Raw genomic sequence first — 17,794 nt, forward strand, 5'->3', positions numbered from 1 at the left:
ACTTTGAGTTGGATGTCTGTGATTTTCAAACAAAACCTATAACTTGGAGATTTCACTTGAAGGATGTTGGAGGATAATAAGAAAGACATATAATAACTGAAAACACTTTGGAGATATTGTTATTTCCACAGTAATTTGAAAAATTGTTTTTTAGACTTCTCTAGATTTTAGTTTTCTCACTTTTAAAATAAGGAAACAGAAATACATTTCTTATTTAAATTAAAAATGTCATAATTAGTATTTATGATTATAATTTTAGAAATGAAATTTACATTTAAAACAGTTTTAAGTCCAACAAAATTGAGCAGAAAATAAATAAAGTTACCATATGCCCCCTAACCCAACACATGCACAACAAGCTTCTTCCATCAACATCAGCACTAGAGTGGTATATTTGTTACAATCTACAAATCTACACTGACACACTATTATCACACAAAGTGCATGGTTTACATTAAAGTTCACATGGGGTTGTGCATTGTATGGGTTTTGACAAATGTATAATGACATGTATTCACCATTATAGTATCATACAGAATAGTTCCACTATCCTAAAAATCCTTTACACTCTGCCTATTTGTTCCTTTCCTTCCCACTAACCCTTAGCTACAACTATTCCCTTTATTGTCTCCACAGTTTTGTTTTTTTCATATTTGTGATTCCATTAAAAAAATCACTTCTAAGATAACATTTACACTTTTATTTCTAAATTATTTAGTTTAGGGATTTGAGAGTCTAATCTAAAAAGAGTGGCAAGGTAATGAAAGGATGGATTCAGTGCTCCAAAGGATGTAATACTAGCAACTGTGTGACACACGCACACACACATACATACACACAAGAATGATATTGGGTGATAGAAAACATACTTTGATCCCTCCAGTCCCACAAACACATACATACGCAGATGTAAAAACACAAGACTGCCCAGATTCAGGTCACATTTTGGCAAATATGAATTGTTTAAAATGTTGTGAAAGGAAACCATTATCTTCCTGGTATGAGTTCAGTGTCCATGACTGGCCAAAAGTCCTCTTCATTTTTTTCTCTATGTTTTCTTTCTGATTTTTCCTAGTCATGCCCTGGAGAGCCTGCATGGTGATCAAATGTGCTTCAGTGTCACAGGAGGCAAAACACAGGACCCACATCAAGCATTTTAGTACTTCTCACCCTTTGGCTGCCAAGCTGGAGCTGTTGTCAAGCAGGTTGCTTTCAGAGAGATCTTCAAAATCAACCATTACCTTGCACAGTTTCACCATGGCTCTCTTTGAACCTTTGTTTTACCACAAGGTCTATTTTTCAGGTGCCATAAAGTGCATCAGATTTAGGATACTCACTGGCAATTTTAGCCTAAACGGTTTAATACAATATATTAATTTTGTATCTATAATAAGAAATTATATCCTTGGGCTTATTGATCCCTTGTGTTGGCCTGGCAAATGCGTATTTTCCCTGTAGGCAATTTACATGGGAAGCGAAGTTATGAGGAATTTTTCTTATGCACAAAGAATAAGGATAGTTGGAATTAGATGAGGGGTTTGTATGTTAACTAGCATTGGAATGAAGGCCTGAGGTTTTCATATCCCATATAAGTTTACTCTACTAGGTAGGAGTGTGTGTGTGTATATATATATACATATATACATATATGATTAGTTTTTGTCTCATGTGGTTCTGCTTCATAGACAATTTCACCCTTACATGTACATGTTTTGATTGATACCATCTTGTTTTACTTGTAGGCAAAGTATTTGGAATATAGGTCTTTATGTCACACCCCTGGAGACAGATGGTCTGGGAGCTAGCTGAATGTTATTGTTGCTAGTTATGTTACTTTGAGCATGTAACTTAACTTGTCTACATTTTGGTTTTCATATATATAAAATGATAATAAATTGGAAAATTTCATTTTCCAATTTCAGTGCCTGAAATCACTCAATAAATGTACATAGCAATCACTCGATAAATGTAAAAAGCAATACTCACATTAAATCACATTTTAATTATCTAATTTCTCACTGGAGATAATTTTTGTTTCTTTACTGTAACTGTACATCTTTTATTTGACTCAAGATATGTGATTTATGTAGCTTCTATATAGGGGGGAAGAAGAGGGATATTGCAATGAGTGTTGAACATATTCATTGAAGGTTTATGTCAAATCAAGTTTGGGATGATATGATAGTACCTGAGCACTGAGGATATAAGGGAGCCAGTTGTGAGACAGAGGATAATGGAATGGAACAAGTGAACCTGTAGAATAGGGGAGCTGGTAAAAAGAAATGACTGAAATACAAGACCACCATTCTTGTTGCCTCTTCTCAAAACTAGCTTTTGCTGAATTTACATCTGACGTTTTTTCAACCTTCAAATATATTCTTGTTTGGGGCATCTGTTGGCTCAGTTGGTTATGTGTCTGATTCTTGAATTCTTCTCAGTCATGATCTCAGAGTCATGGGATGGAGCCCTGTGTTGGGCTCTGTTCTCAGCAGGGAGTCTGAGGATTCTCTCTCTCCTTCCCTCTCTGCCACTCCTTCTACTCACACTCTGTCTAACATAAATAAATAAATCTTTAAATATATATATATTCTTTTCTTTTTCTTGAGCTATTTTGAGAGGTATATTCTTTCTTGAGAATAATAATTTAGACCAGAGTGGAGAAAAACTTTTGATGACTTTTCGCAACATGTACGTTTGTGTCTATACATGTGTGTCTTGGCAGACAGCCTACAGATATTGGGTGTTGTATTCAGTTCCCATCTACAGTGATGAGATCAGTCAAGAGTAGGCATCATATCTTCAAGAGCTGAAAGACACCAGTTCAAAGGCCAAGTCGCATAATCTTTCAAAGATTAAATGCAAATTATTAAGATAATGACATTCAGTTTTACTAACAAACCAACTCAGAGAAGAATATTAATTATTTTTACTTTGACTTCTGCTCCATGTTAGGTGATAAGAAAATTCCAAAGTTTTCTTATCTTTTTCAGAACTGTTGCATGTAAATGTCCTGGCTTTTAAATAGATTTCCTTTTCACATGTATGTTTGAGACTTCATATCATTGGGCAAAGTCATACTTTAAAAAATTAAATAAATAAATAAAAATTTTAAAATGCTCAGAGATTTCTGGTTCTGGTAACGTGTCAGACAGAGAAAGAATTTAGAACCCTTATTGGCTAGCTAGAAATTTTAGACAAAGTACAATTTTAAGATTATTAATATTCCAATTGTGTTCATCAGAATGAACTAACTTTACACGCTAGATGAAAGAGGAAACCAAAAGCTAGAGTGATAAAGGCCAGACACGAGGGAGTCCAATGTGGGGTGAAGCTGGGGAAAGTACAACTAACCAGCAATGGCCTTGGTGTTGTGAGAGATGTGGTCATAGTTCTATGCAAGGCAGAGAATCAGAAAAACACTATTTATAATAGTGATAACATGAAACATTATAGTTGTCACACTGGGGATATGTGGGAAATAAAGATATCCCATTTGGGGACCTTGAAACATGAGGCATTAAACTGGTCAGGAAAGAAGACCATAGACTTTCAGCTAGAACAGCAATGGTAGCAACAGAAACAGTGAAGAGAGGTGCTCCCCCCACCCGATCTGAGAGGATGACAAAGTGCAAAATCATTGAATCCGCGATGAATATCAGGGCCGTGAGCAGACAGATGAGTTTAAGTACACTCACAAGGTGGCGAAGAGTGGCTAGCCACTTCAAAGAACATATCATCCATCAAGCAGAACACAGAAGCCACAGAAGCACTCTGCAGAGGACAGAGGAGACCTGTGGGCCGATGTCCTAAAGTACAATGTCTGTGACTCAGAGACGGGTTGTCCAAGTATCACCCACACAGTTTCAATTTCCACAGATAACTATGTTAGCTGGGAAGATAGTTTAAAAGAACAAGGGTAATAATGTTTTCTCAATGAAAACTGGAAATTCAGAGGTCAGACACTTAAAACAACTACCCAGGAGATTAGTGAGGAATCATTAACAAACTGAACATCCTTGAAAACCACTAAGCTTTAAAGGACACATGAAGGTTCTCTTTAGTTTTTCTGAGGTATGTTGGAGAGGTTTTTCAGCTATAGTCCTTCTCAATAAGCCACAGATTCAATAGTCTTTTAAGATTCAGTAAACTAAACTAGGAACCACATGAGTGAGCTAGAAATATGGGTATGTCTCTCCTCCCAAACTCTAGAGAGCTTCATATGTATAATCTCATTGTTTCTTGCTTTAAGAAACTGCACCTGCCATGAGAATTTATTTCTAACATTTTCCTTCTTTTTGGCACACATTCCCACAAGTAAGAGTAATATATTTATTGGAATTTTTCCTTGAAGCCTATTGACGGAGAGGACAGACTTCTCAACGGTCAGTGATCTGGCATTCTTGGAGTTGGATCCAGATTACTATGTATGAACCAAACAAATACAGTAACAGGGCTTATAAAGAGTCCACGATTAATTCAGCAGGACGGGGCTAAACTTGTGACTAAGAACATTAAGATTGGAAGCTTTTGGGAGCTAGCCGAAAGATGATGGTCAAAATAGTAATCCTTGGGTGCCTGGATGGCTCAGCCAGTTAAGCATCTGCCTTCAACTTAGATCGTGATCCCAGGGTCCTGGGCCCCAAGCCCCAGGTCAGGCACCCTGCTCAGGGGGGAGTCTGTTTCTCCCTCTCCCTGAACCCCTCCCCGGCCCCAAATAAATAATAAAATCTCTTAAAAAATAAAAATTAAAAAAAAAGTAATCCTTTATCTTTTAATATCTTTAACTCTCACCTGAAATAGAAACCTAAATTTAAATCACTGTTTTATTTTCACTGGTAATATCTTTCCCACTACCCATTCTTGTTAAGGGTTTTCCTTTGCAGCTTATAAGGAGACAAGCTGAAGAGATCTCAACCCTTCCCCAGTTGATTTTCTTCCCCTCTAAACTGTACTCACTCCACTGACTGGAGGAGAGAGATAAACTGGAGAATTTCATTTTCCTAAAAACTGTCTGAGCAAAACTAATGTTGATATTCTTGCCTTTGTTTCAACTTTCACTACTATACAAACAAATCCTGATGATAAATGAAGAATAGTCATTGCACCAGTGTCCCTCTGCTCTGTGGATGTCACCATACCCAGGGGAGTTTTCCTTACAGGATGACTATGTGAGGGAGGACCAGCAGCCCAGACCTGCAAATAAGTGCCTGCTCAAAAACATGAACCAGGGCCTCCAGGCTCCGTGTGCACTATGGATCTAGAGCATTTAGATCACAAGAGAGCTTATCAGTAATGGAACATCTCTGCCCTGTCCCATATCTACTGAAATAGAACCTTCTTTTCAATAAGAATCCAGGGCATTCACATGCACATTCAAGTTCAAGAAATACGATCTTAACAACACATCAGAACTGCATTCATCTAACAGTCAGTTTCTATGTTATTCCCTCCGGCTCTCTTCCTCTTTTTTCTTTTCCCTCTCTTTCCTCTCAAGCATTTATTCTCATCTCTCAGCTAAGCTGCAATTTTTCCTGGGGTGGGTGGTAGAGGTTGGAGGGGAAGCTTCTGTTTGTCTGTTTGTTTGTTTGTTTGTTTTACTTTTTTATTTTCGCTAACTTACAGGTTTATCTTTTTTTTTTATTGGTGTTCAATTTACCAACATACAGAATAACCCCCAGTGCCCGTCACCCAATCACTCCCACCCCCCCGCCCTCCTCCCCTTCTACCACCCCTAGTTTGTTTCCCAGAGTTAGCAGTCTTTACGTTCTGTCTCCCTTTCTGATATTTCCCACACATTTCTTCTCCCTTCCCTTATATTCCCTTTCACTATTATTTATATTCCCCAAATGAATGAGAACATATAATGTTTGTCCTTCTCCGACTGACTTACTTCACTCAGCATAATACCCTCCAGTTCCATCCACGTTGAAGCAAATGGTGGGTATTTGTCATTTCTAATAGCTGAGTAATATTCCATTGTATACATAAACCACATCTTCTTTATCCATTCATCTTTCGATGGACACCGAGGCTCCTTCCACAGTTTGGCTATTGCGGACATTGCTGCTGTAAACATCGGGGTGCAGGTGTCCCGGCGTTTCATTGCATCTGAATCTTTGGGGTAAATCCCCAGCAGTGCAATTGCTGGGTCGTAGGGCAGGTCTATTTTTAACTCTTTGAGGAACCTCCACACAGTTTTCCAGAGTGGCTGCACCAGTTCACATTCCCACCAACAGCGTAAGAGGGTTCCCTTTTCTCCGCATCCTCCCCAACATTTGTGGTTTCCTGCCTTGTTAATTTGCCCCATTCTCACTGGTGTGAGGTGGGATCTCACTGTGGTTTTGATCTGTATTTCCCTGATGGGAGGAGGGGCAAGATGGCGGAAGAGCAGGGTCTCCAAATCACCTGTCCTCACCAAATTACCTAGAAAACCTTCAAATTATCCTGAAAATCTATGAATTCGGCCTGGGAATTAAAGAGAGAACACCTGGGATGCTACAGTGAGAAGAGTTCGCGCTTCTATCAAGGTAGGAAGATGTTTGTTTTTTTCCTGTGTGTTAGGTGGCAATATCATTGTGGGTATCAAGCTCCCTTAAAGTGCACATATATCATAAGATAAAAGGAAAACTTTCTGCTCTAAACTCCCTCATGGCTCAATATGCCATCTTGTCGGATTGTTCCTTAAGAAAGCACAGGGAGTCCAAACCCTCCCCCTCGTATGACCGGAAGCAAGGAGGAGAGGACAGACTTCTCAATGGTCAGTGACCTGGCAATAGGTTTAAATGTCAGGCACAGGCTCTCCTTATCTGTGGTCAGATAGATCTAAGAGGTAGGAGTTTAGGTAGGTTTCCAGTGAGGAAAATTGAGCAAAATGTAGGGAAAGTAAAGTGCAAGGAGAGCAATGGATAGGCAGCTAACAGAGACACTTTATGTAGGGCAGTATCTTGTCCTGACAGACCACTGAAAGAGTCTCCAAAATTACCTCCCTCCCTGGCCCTCTTCCTGCTTCCTTCTAAGCAGTTCTACCAGGAGCCAAAGTGAACTCATGAACTCTTAAATAGCTTCTAGGAAACATATAATAAAATCCATCACTTCATTGTGGCTTAAAAAGCTGCAGGGACCAATCCCCTCCCACTCCTTGACCACTCCCCTGCCATGTGTGCCATAGCTCACTGAACTCAGCTCATTGGCCTGTTTTTGTTCCTCACACACATTATGCTGTTAAAATATCAAACTTTGTATCTCTGTAAGGGACCCCTTTTTTTGGCCACTCATTTCTCAGGACAGTAGAATTCATCCTTTTTTTTAAAGATTTTATTTTATTTATTTATGCATTAGAGACACACACAGAGAGAGGCAGAGACACAGGCAGAGGGAGAAGTAGGTTCCTGTGGGGAACCTGATGTGGGACTCCATCCTGGGACTCCAGGATCACGCCCTGGGCTGAAGACAGGTGCTAAATCACTGAGCCATTCAGGGATCCCCCGTAGAATTCATCCTTGATCACTTATTATAGTGCTTCTCTTGATAGTCTCTCTTCCCTAACATTCTTGGATTTTATGAAACAATTCAATATGAAAATTAAGTACCAACTATAGTTGTGACCATGCTTATCTTGCCTAATGCCTTATCCTCGAGTCGTGAGTTGTACCAATACATAATAAGAATTCTGTCATTTTTAAAATTTTTAATGAGCATCTTTGTCAGGTTCGTGCATTGTCTCATCTGACATGCAATAGAAGCCAATAAGTTTGATATTAAAATCACCAATTTATAGATAAGGAAAATGGATCTAAAAAAGATCACTTAATAAAAGCATGGCTGAACTGTAATGCCAGGTTTTGCTCCTGTGAAAGAATAGCAATGTTCGACTTCTAAAAATCAGCCAGTCTAATCAAGAGGTACCAGGTGGATGTGATTAGTCAGGGGTATGGATATCCAGAAGTAGAGAACTGTATTGAATGGACTTGAGAAATGCTTTATAAATCTTGTTTTCTTCATTTCTGAGAGTCTGTGAATCATTTTGCAAAGAATGTGAGCATACATTTGATCAGCTTTCTATACTCTTCAGTTCGGTTTCAGCTTCTAAAATAAATTCTCATTATATGACCTTGTATTAAATTCCTGGAGCACAGTAAAACATAGAGGGCAGGAAAGCAAAGGGAAGGAACATTACTTTAGGTCACATTAAGTATTAAACTTTGTCATTTATCTTCCTATCATGTATGCAGGTAACTAATTTTATTCCCAATTTCCTAATGAAGCTGAGATTCAGAATGTTTCCATTCTGAGGGGAAACACCCTTTGCATAAGGGCCACATGGCCAGAAAGTAGTTAATGGCATTCACACTCGGGTCCGTCTGTCTACACTATGACACTGCTTCAATAGAGGGCTTGAACATACCCATCCTGGGGTATTCATGTTCTTCTGGGCTTGGTGGGAGAACATTATGCTTCATTCTGCATTCCAGGAAGGACTTAAATAGACCAAGGGCAGTGATGAGGCTGACGGGACAAAGGGCAGAAATGATGTGGATGAGTTCACTCCGATAAAAACAGAGTGTACATAAATCAGTGGTATCAGATCTAGGTAAGCATAGGAAAAAATTGAGTGGATTTGTTTAAAAGTGCAAATCTCTGAACCACATCCCTAAATAACGGAATGGGACTATTCAGGGATGGTGCCCAGGAGTGTGGGCTGGTTTTTTGTTTTGTTTTGTTTTGTTTTGTTTTTAATTATCCCAATGATTCTAAAAATGCTGACAGAGAACCATTGATTCATCTAATCCTTCTGCTATTTCTAGACATGAGTTAGCTTTTTATTTTTAGGTTCAGTCAGTCATCTACCATTTACTATGGGTTAATAGCTTTTGTTTCATGCTGTAAACAGAGGCATAAAGAATTTAAGAAACTGAGTTTTGGGGGATCCCTGGGTGGCTCAGTGGTTTAGCACCTGCCTTTGGTCCAGGGTGTGATCCTGGAGACCCAGGATCAAGTCCCACATTGGGCTCCCTGCATGGATTCTGCTTCTTCCTCTGCTTCTGTGTCTCTGCATCTCTCTCTCTCTCTCTCTGTGTCTCATGAATAAATAAAATCTTTAAAAAAGAAAGAAAGAAAAAAGAAAAAAACAGTTTTGCCTCTCAGTTTGTTCATTTACAAATTCATTGATTCTAGTGTAGCAGGTAGGAATTTAGGTTCAAGAATTACACTGCTTTTGGGGTCTAATGTCAGCAATGGAAATTAATAGTACAGGGACTTTAACAGAGTATTACAGAATAAGCCTCTTTTGCCTCATTGTGAAATGATGATAGTATAATGACTTTGTAAGGTTGCTGTTATGTTTTACTGAGATCATAAATAAAAAGTGTTGGGGCACCTGGATGGCTCTGTGATTGAGCATCTGCCTTCACTCAGGTCATGATCCTGGCGTCCTCGGATTGTGTTCAACAACTAGCTCCCCTCAGGAAATCTGCTTCTCCCTCTGCCCATGTCTCTGCCTCTCTGTGTCTTTCATGAATAAACAAATAAAATCTTTAAAAAACAAACAAGCAAAAAAAATTAAATTATAAGTGTTCAGGCCTTAACTCATATTTAGTAAATGTTCAGTACATACTCACTATTATTTATTGGGGACCTAGTGAGAACTAAGCCTTTTGCTAAATGTGAAAAATAAAATAGAAAGTACAGTTGTAAAGGATATACTTTCTACATGGTCTACCTACTTTTTCAGAACATTTCTCTCATGGCTTTTTATGCAAGCTGTAGGTGCAGGGGTAAACCACAATTACTTTTTAAAGCTTGGGAAGACAAAACATTAGTTCCCCTCATCATCTTTCATACTCCATAAGGGAAGAAATGGATAAAAACTCTTTGGTTTATTTTTAAATATTTTATTTATTTATTCATGAGAGACACAGACTGAGAGAGAAAGGCAGAGACACAGGCAGAGGGAGAAGCAGGCTCCATGCAGGGAGCCCGATGTGGGACTTGATCCTGGGACTCCAGGATCACACCCTGGACCGAAGGCAGACGCTAAACCGCTGAGCCACCCAGGGATCCCCGATAAAAACTCTTTGTGAATCAGTCTCTCATCCCCTAGGATTAGAAACTGAATTGTGTATTCTGGCATTCACTTTCTTAGAAGTGCCATTTTCCAAAATGTTTTTAAATAGATAAATGACAGATACTACAATTGCTACTATAATTTTATTTCAATCTCCATTCAGTAAATATAACATCATTTCAATTCCCATTCAGTAATATACATTCAATGGCTATCTAAATTCCATGATAGCTGTCAAAATCTCCACCCCCATGGAGTTCATATTCCAGTGAGAAGTTAATGACAGTAGTAATAGTAATGGTAATCACACCACAATATATGAGTAAATCATAAAACAAGCCAATAATGAACCAAGTTCATTTTAAATAAAACAAATGAGGAACGCACACTTACAAAACTGGAAAGAAGTAAGGGTCAATATTATTGGAATAGACACCAAAAAAGCCTTCAAAAATCTCTGATACGATGATATGTGAACAGCAGAGACCAGAGATTAGAATAAGACAAATAAACTGTGATTCTGGGTAAAAAGGTGAAGGGCTTGAAAGATGTGATTGAAATACTTAATAATGAGTCCTAAATATCACATATCAATACATAACACATGCACATACACACACACACACATACAACCAAAATCCTTCTGAACAAAAGAGAACATTACAGTCGGATGAGTTTAAAGTAACATGTGTTCAGTGAGGAAATAGTCTTCATCTGAGTAAAATTAGAATTGACACGGAGAAGTGGATTGTATGCAAAATATGTGAAATAAATATTAATGGCTATTGAATTTATAACCCACACTTTAAAATTCACTCAGATGTAAAAAGATGAAGCAAACAATAATGTATCACAGCAGATAATCGATACTCTATTTTTGAAATTAAAATGTAATACTTTGATCACTACATGGGTTTTCTTTGTGTAAGATAGCTCACTGATACATAATAGGAGAAAGTAATAAGCTTGACAGTTACAGAATGCCATCGTTTTGTAGCCACTAACTTAAGTGACAGTCTAACAAGCAAAGATATTAGAAGTAGGCATCAGTAACAACAACAACAAAAAATGTGTTTTCATTAAATATTGCTTAAGCATCTACTAAACAGTGACTGCTGGACATAGTTTCAGACTAATATTTCTTTATCACTGTGTAGAAAGGTAAAACTGCAATAGGCCCTACTTACTTCACTATGGCTTTGTTTTATATTATCTCTCTCAATATTTACTAATCTGTACATTTCAATATTTCTTTCCTTTACCTTCCCTTCCTCTTTCCTATCACCCAAGCCTCACTTATACCCAACATCTATAACCTTAAGCTCAAGGACACTGTTAAAAGTATGGGTGCAGTCAGTTGAGTGAATAACTATTGGTTTTGGCTCAGGTCCTGATCTCAGGTCTGTGAGATTGAGCTCCACATCAGGCCCTGCACTTAGTGTGTAGTATGCTTCAGATTCTCTCTCTCTCTGCCCCTCCTGCTTCTGCTCTCTCTCAAATAAATAAATAGATATTTAAAAAACAAGAAAAAGAAAGTGTGGGTGGTAGACATCATCTTATACACTGGAAGAGATTAATTCCAGGAACTGAATAACATATAAACATGGCCATTGTACCAATATTTTATTAGTAGTGAGTAGTAGTAGCAGCAGTAGTAGTAGTAGTAGTAGTAGTAGTAGTAGTGATTAGGTAGATGTGTTTCACACTGTCATAATGTGGCATGATTGTAAGCAACTGGCTCTTCATCAATTCTTTTATGTGTAATTTTTTAAAAAGATGACTCATTAGAAATGAGATGGTATAAAACATACATTTTGTAAACTATAAATTTGTTCTGCAGATCAAGACAAAGCACACAAGCCAATAGACATTGGATACCATTATCCACAAGACCATACACTCTAATAGTTATCTTTAAGGTTGGTTTAAAATTTAAGATTTAGGGATGCCTGGGTAGCTCAGTAGTTGGGCATCTGCTCTGATTCAGAGTGTGATTCTGGAGTCCTGGGATCGAGTCCCACATCGAGCTCCCTGCATGGAGCCTGCTTCTTCCTCTGCCTATGTCTCTGCCTCTGTGTGTGTGTGTGTGTTTCATGAATACATAAATAAATCTTTAAAAAATAAAATAAAATTTAAGATTTAGGACTCAAGTATAGAGAACAAACTGATGGTCACCAGAGGGGAGGTGGGGTGAGTGGGTGTAATAGATGATGGGAACTAAGGAGTGCACTTGTGATGATCATCGGGTGTTGTATGGAAGTATTGAAACACTATATTGTACACCTGAAACTAATATTACACTGTACGTCAACTAACTGGAATTTGAATAAAAACTTCAAAAAAATAAATAAAATTTAAGGTTTATATCATTATCTTTGACACCTATATATGGCTTAACATAGAACAATAGCTAAACATTGCACCAGAGTTCCGCATGAGAACTTGTTTTTGACCCATTCTCAGTGAGAATACATAACATGCAGTGGTCTCCCCTACCCCTTAGAATGTGAAGGAAGACTAAGACTGGACTGGAAAGATATTTTTTAGGATGAAAGGAAAGATCAGTTTCTGCTCTTCTCCAAGTTTTCTGTAGATTCTCCTTAAAATAATCTCCTCAGAGTGTTTTCTCTATGAAGTTTCTGCTTTCAGAGTGTCCTTAAGCTGCAAAAATGAAGGGTGAAAATAAATGAATTGTAATATTTCTTTTACCTTGGAAACCCCATTTTCATCATTATATTATATAAATTCCCCTGTAAGTCTAAAATAAGTATTCCAGGGGACTAGAACATGTAGTAATAACAATGGTTAAGAATGTGGGCTCCAACAACAGACCAAGTTCAAATTCAGTTTCACCACTTACCAGCCAGTGGTTGACTTTGTTATTTTAAGTAAGTAACTTGCTTAAATCTCTATGTATCAGTTTCCTTGTGTATGAAAATGGGGCTAAATATTATTCCTGCTTCCTAGGGCTTTCATGAAATTTAAACACACTATACCTCTAAGTTACTTAGAACAGTGCCTTGCACATAATAAGTATTTAATAGATGTTTCCCAGGTGAAGCAGGATCTGGAAGGACAGAAAAGTGGAGCTTCTGGGGCTCATCGCTTGTAAAAAGATGAACCATCAATAATTATTAGAGCTTGCATAAATACTTTTTATAGCAGAAAGAAATAGGAACTGTAGCAGAAATTCTAGCCACTGACATCTATGCAATCTTTTTTTTTCTTAATACTGTAATCCTCATTGTTCTCATCTGTAAAAAGATTTTATGATTCTGATGAATCTGAAAATTTCCAAAAAGTGCCAGTCTGCCACTGTTGTGATAAAATTAGTCCCATAATGGATTCTTTAAACGTAAAGCTTTGAAGCCAACAGTGAACTAAAATATACAATTTTTTAGAGGGAAGGGTAAAATAATGCATGCCACCTGGTAGTGAAAAGCAAAGAATGGATATGGCATCATAGTTTCATAATGCAAGAGACTGGTGTTTTTTTTTAGGCTCTTATTTCCTGGACTATGCAAGCTGAGATCCAGTGCCAGATCAACAAATCAAGGGTTTATGCAGAAAAGTATCCAGTTTTTACTAGAAACCCCTTTAACAGAATAACATTCCCCTTCCTTCCTTCCTTCCTTCCTTCCTTCCTTCCTTCCTTCCTTCCTTCCTTCCTTCCTTCTTTCATCTGTCTTCTTAACATCATACTCTTTTCTGGCATTCTCAACATATAGGCATTGCCCTGGAAAAGCATGATAGGCATAAATCAACCCCATATCCCTAAAGCTTAGCCATGCTCTCTTCACCAAGAACAGCCAACTTCAAGGGTCCTTACCTGTGGCTTTGAATTGTAGAATTATTAACTATAATCATCTAACCTTGTAAAAAGAAATTAAAAAACTTTTTTTCATCTAAGAATTCAAAATTCTCACTCAAGTAGAAATATTTTGGGCCCACTCATCTTGCCATTTTCTGTGAGCAAGAAAATGAGGTCAATTTTCTCACCTTTAAAAAAATCCTCTATATCTTTTATTTTTCTTAATCACTACTTACAATCTCATTTTTGTCCTTTCCCCACACTTTGTCTCTGTCTTTTCCTCTTTTGAAAAAATTATTGGTAGAAATCTAGAATCTGGATCTCTCTCAAATTAGCCCTAATATATCTATTTTAAGCAATAAATTAGCAAATTCTCTCCTGTGCATCTACTTTGATTCTACTTCTGTCACTTCCTGGCTAGAATTGGGATGATAATCACTCAAATCCTTATCCTTGTTCTGTGTGATTTAGATGTCACTAGTTACTACCTCATATTTTAGCAAACAGAGAAAAGACGACCGTCCAATTTACACATAAAAGAATTGATGAAGAGCCAGTTGCTTACAATCATGCCACATTATGGCAGTGTGAAACACATCTACCTAATCACTACTACTACTACTACTGCTACTACTACTCACTACTAATAAAATATTGGTACAATGACCATGTTTATATGTTATTCAGATATGCTGATATTCCAGCTTGGTGGGAGGGTCTTATTTTAAGACAGGTGGAATGGACATAGCTGCGCTGAAGCAAAACTGGGCCATTTTGTCCTAGGTTGTCATCTTATTCATGCCACCGTTATGCTAACGCCATGCCTATTAACTTTCTATTGTATTTTTTGTATCTGTTATTTTGCTCTGCTTAAATACAATAGGTCTTAGTAAAATTACGGCAGTTTAAAAATTTTTTTTTGGTGTTTTTAGAAAGAGGATATTGAGAAAAATAGAATTTCCATGATGTGCCTATATATAAGCACTTTTTGGATAAGAAATGAAGAGAGAATTAACAAAACTAGATTACTGCCTTTAAAACCCAGATTATAGAATATCCTTTTAATTTGTTTTTCCTCAATGACAGAAGGAATTAGAACATAAATCATTAATTTGTAAGGATATATCTTTTTGGACTTTTCACACCCAGCAGAAGTATTTGTATTTATGTGATAATTACTTATAAATCTCTTTTCAGCTATGGTGTCTATTTAATTCTTACCTTAAACTTCTGAAGTTGGCTGCTTCTGCCAATCCTGCCTTCAAAGAGAGAATCCTGAGGCTCAGTCAGTGAATATTTTCTCTCAAACATACAACTAGTAAAACAGAAGACCGTGATGCCAAGATTAGTTTTCTGTATCTAAATCCAGTGTTTCTTTCAACTTTTAACACACTGCTTTCCCCTATGAATGAGATAGTTCTATGAATAAGTCATTATATGTCAAGAATTATACCGATTTTCTTATAGCAGCATGATAGTAACTCTTAATGTAACAGTATCAAAACTGTGTTTTAGAAATATTATCTTTCTGTAGAAGAATTGCTTCCCAGAAACTGCCTGGTTCCGGCCATGTATACAGAGGATAATTTCACATGATAAACACCCTTTTATTCAGTTATGAACGTGAAGAAAGTGGAAGATAAGTGGCATCACATTAGCATGGAGTCCACCTCTGCTTTACCAGTTACTACAAGTCTGATTTGAGGCAATTACATAACCCCTCTGTGCCACAATTTCCTCAGCTGAAATTTACTTCATAAATTTGTAATGAAGATAAAGCTAGTTAATCTATATAAAGTGCTTAAAACGCTGCCTGTGTATAATAGTTGCTCAAGAAAACATGAGACTGAAAATATAGAAAATTTTATGCTTTCAATTATATGTTTCCAATTAAAAATTTAAAAAGACTTTCTTTCTTTTTTTAAAAAAAGATTTTATTTATTTATTCATGAGAGACACAGAGAGAGAGAGAGAGGCAGAGACACAGGCAGAGGGAGAAGCAGGCTCCATGCAGGGAGCCTGACGCGGGACTTGATCCCTGGACTCCAGGATCACTCCCTGGGCTGAAGGCAGGTGCCAAACCACTGAGCAACCCAGGGATCCCTAAAAAGACTTTCACCCTATTACTTGCTTGTATAACTGAAAATGAGTTCACATCTGGCTAGTTGAAGTCATAACAGAACTAAGTCCTCTATTCTGTTTGTTGCTATTACACAATGCATGAATATGTGCTCAATCTTGAAAGGCAGCATTAATCAGAATAGTAATTACCCTGAGAAAGCTATAAAAACAAGAGTTCATCTTTTTTTTTTTAATCAAGAAATAGCACAACTCTCAGACATTTTGAAGTCTACCTCAACAATATCAGCAATGAAGATACTTTGTATTTTCCTGATCTTTGTTCTCACTGTGTCTTGTGGTCCATCAGGTAATATTTGCTATTATGAAAAAGGAGGGAAGAGCAAAATGTTTTTTATAAGTGCATTACTCTGGAAAAAAAATCAAACAATTAAATTGTTGTTAGGAGACTCCACATGAACTTATAATGCAATTCATTCTATTTTGCATGAAAGAAGAAATGAGTGGAACTGATAGTTGAGAAGATAAAGGGAAAAAAAATGCCCAGGATGTAGAATTAAATGCTGTTTATTTTGTTTAAAGAGACTATGATTTCTTACATACCTACTGTCTTCTCTAAGTGTAATTTAATGAGCTGAATCTATAGTTGTCTATATTAAGCTTTCTACAGCTAGTCCAGTAATTTGTGGGGGAAAAGGGGTGTTGGAGGTGAATGGTTATTTAGAACACAAAGCAGGTAGATTGTTTTTCCACATTTTTTTCCTCTTTACTCTTAAAGAAGCATGCACAGATTAGAGATTTAATGATATTTTATTTTTTAAAAAGCTAGTGGCATAGGAAATATTGTCGGATAAAAAGTATATTGTCACAACTCATAGGGGATAAAATGTGAACTTTTTTATATAGTTGCCTGAACATGATTTTAGAAACAAAGTGGCTTAACTGTATACTTCAAACAATCTTATATGCTTATCTGTCTATTATCTATCCACTTATCTATGCAAGGGGATTAAATCTGGATTTATGATTATAGATACTTTCTCCTAGTTTCACAGAAAAAAACAAAAGAAGATGCAGGGAGAAAAAGAGAATGTTACCTTGTTCGTGGAGCTTGCAAGTCTTCATGCAACTCTTGGGAATACATATATAATTACTGCAGTACTGAACCATGCTGTGTTGTACGGGAATACCAAAAGCCAGTCTCTAAATCTATCAATTTTACAGGTGATATACTGTAAATTATAAGTTCTTCTATACTATATAACACTAAATTGTAACATTAGTATTAATAAAAATGAACTTTTTATTTTTTATCAATCTATTTTCAAGTGAGTTTCTTCTTCCCTCCTGGATTACACAACTATATCAATGTAGCTAGTGAGGTTAATGTTGGGTTAGTACAAGAGATGTAAAGAAGAGTAGTAACTTATTTTCTAAATTGGCAAGAGTTCTCCTCTTCCCACATCATAAGCACCTTTCATTTTTAATATTTCCATTTACCTCTGGTTGTTTATTTGCCCTGTGCCTAGTTATTTTCAGATAATCTTTTAGGCATCAGTCATAAATCATGGCTTATACTATCTATCCCTAATTTCAGCAAAATGTGCTTGAGTCTTGGGGCACAAAGTCATGAAGACCTTAATCACATAATAATACAGTATTGGTAGTGTATTAATGATTAAGAACAATCAAATAGGGTAACTGGTTGATGGGCATTAAGGAGGGCACATGATGAGATAAGCACTGGATGTTATACTATACATTGGCAAATTGAATTAAAACTTAAAAAAAGAACAGTCAACAAAATTCAACAGGGAGTAAAATTTGATGAGAATAAAAGC

The 17,794-nt window shown here is 36.9% G+C and overlaps 2 protein-coding genes across 3 annotated transcripts in view; both read left to right on the forward strand.

The window, feature by feature from the left end:
- The window catches only part of LOC144317397 (beta-defensin 110), a 29,990-nt gene extending 28,778 nt beyond the window's left edge, over positions 1-1,212 (forward strand). The window contains exon 4 of one of the 2 annotated variants that reach the window (XR_013383402.1): positions 1,076-1,212. The gene's annotated coding sequence lies outside the window, so the exon portion shown is untranslated. The remainder of the gene's footprint in view (positions 1-1,075) is intronic. The other variant, XM_077903701.1, reaches the window with a different exon arrangement.
- Positions 1,213-14,596: 13,384 nt separating this feature from the next.
- Positions 14,597-17,191, forward strand: DEFB113 (defensin beta 113). Its single transcript, XM_077902640.1, has 2 exons — positions 14,597-16,302; positions 17,001-17,191. The coding sequence occupies exons 1-2, from the start codon at positions 16,095-16,097 to the stop codon at positions 17,189-17,191; spliced, it is 399 nt and encodes a 132-aa protein (XP_077758766.1). The 5' UTR covers positions 14,597-16,094.
- Positions 17,192-17,794: the final 603 nt, after the last annotated feature.

The sequence above is a fragment of the Canis aureus genome, chromosome 7 (genome assembly GCF_053574225.1).
Source record: "Canis aureus isolate CA01 chromosome 7, VMU_Caureus_v.1.0, whole genome shotgun sequence".
NCBI lineage: Eukaryota > Metazoa > Chordata > Mammalia > Carnivora > Canidae > Canis > Canis aureus.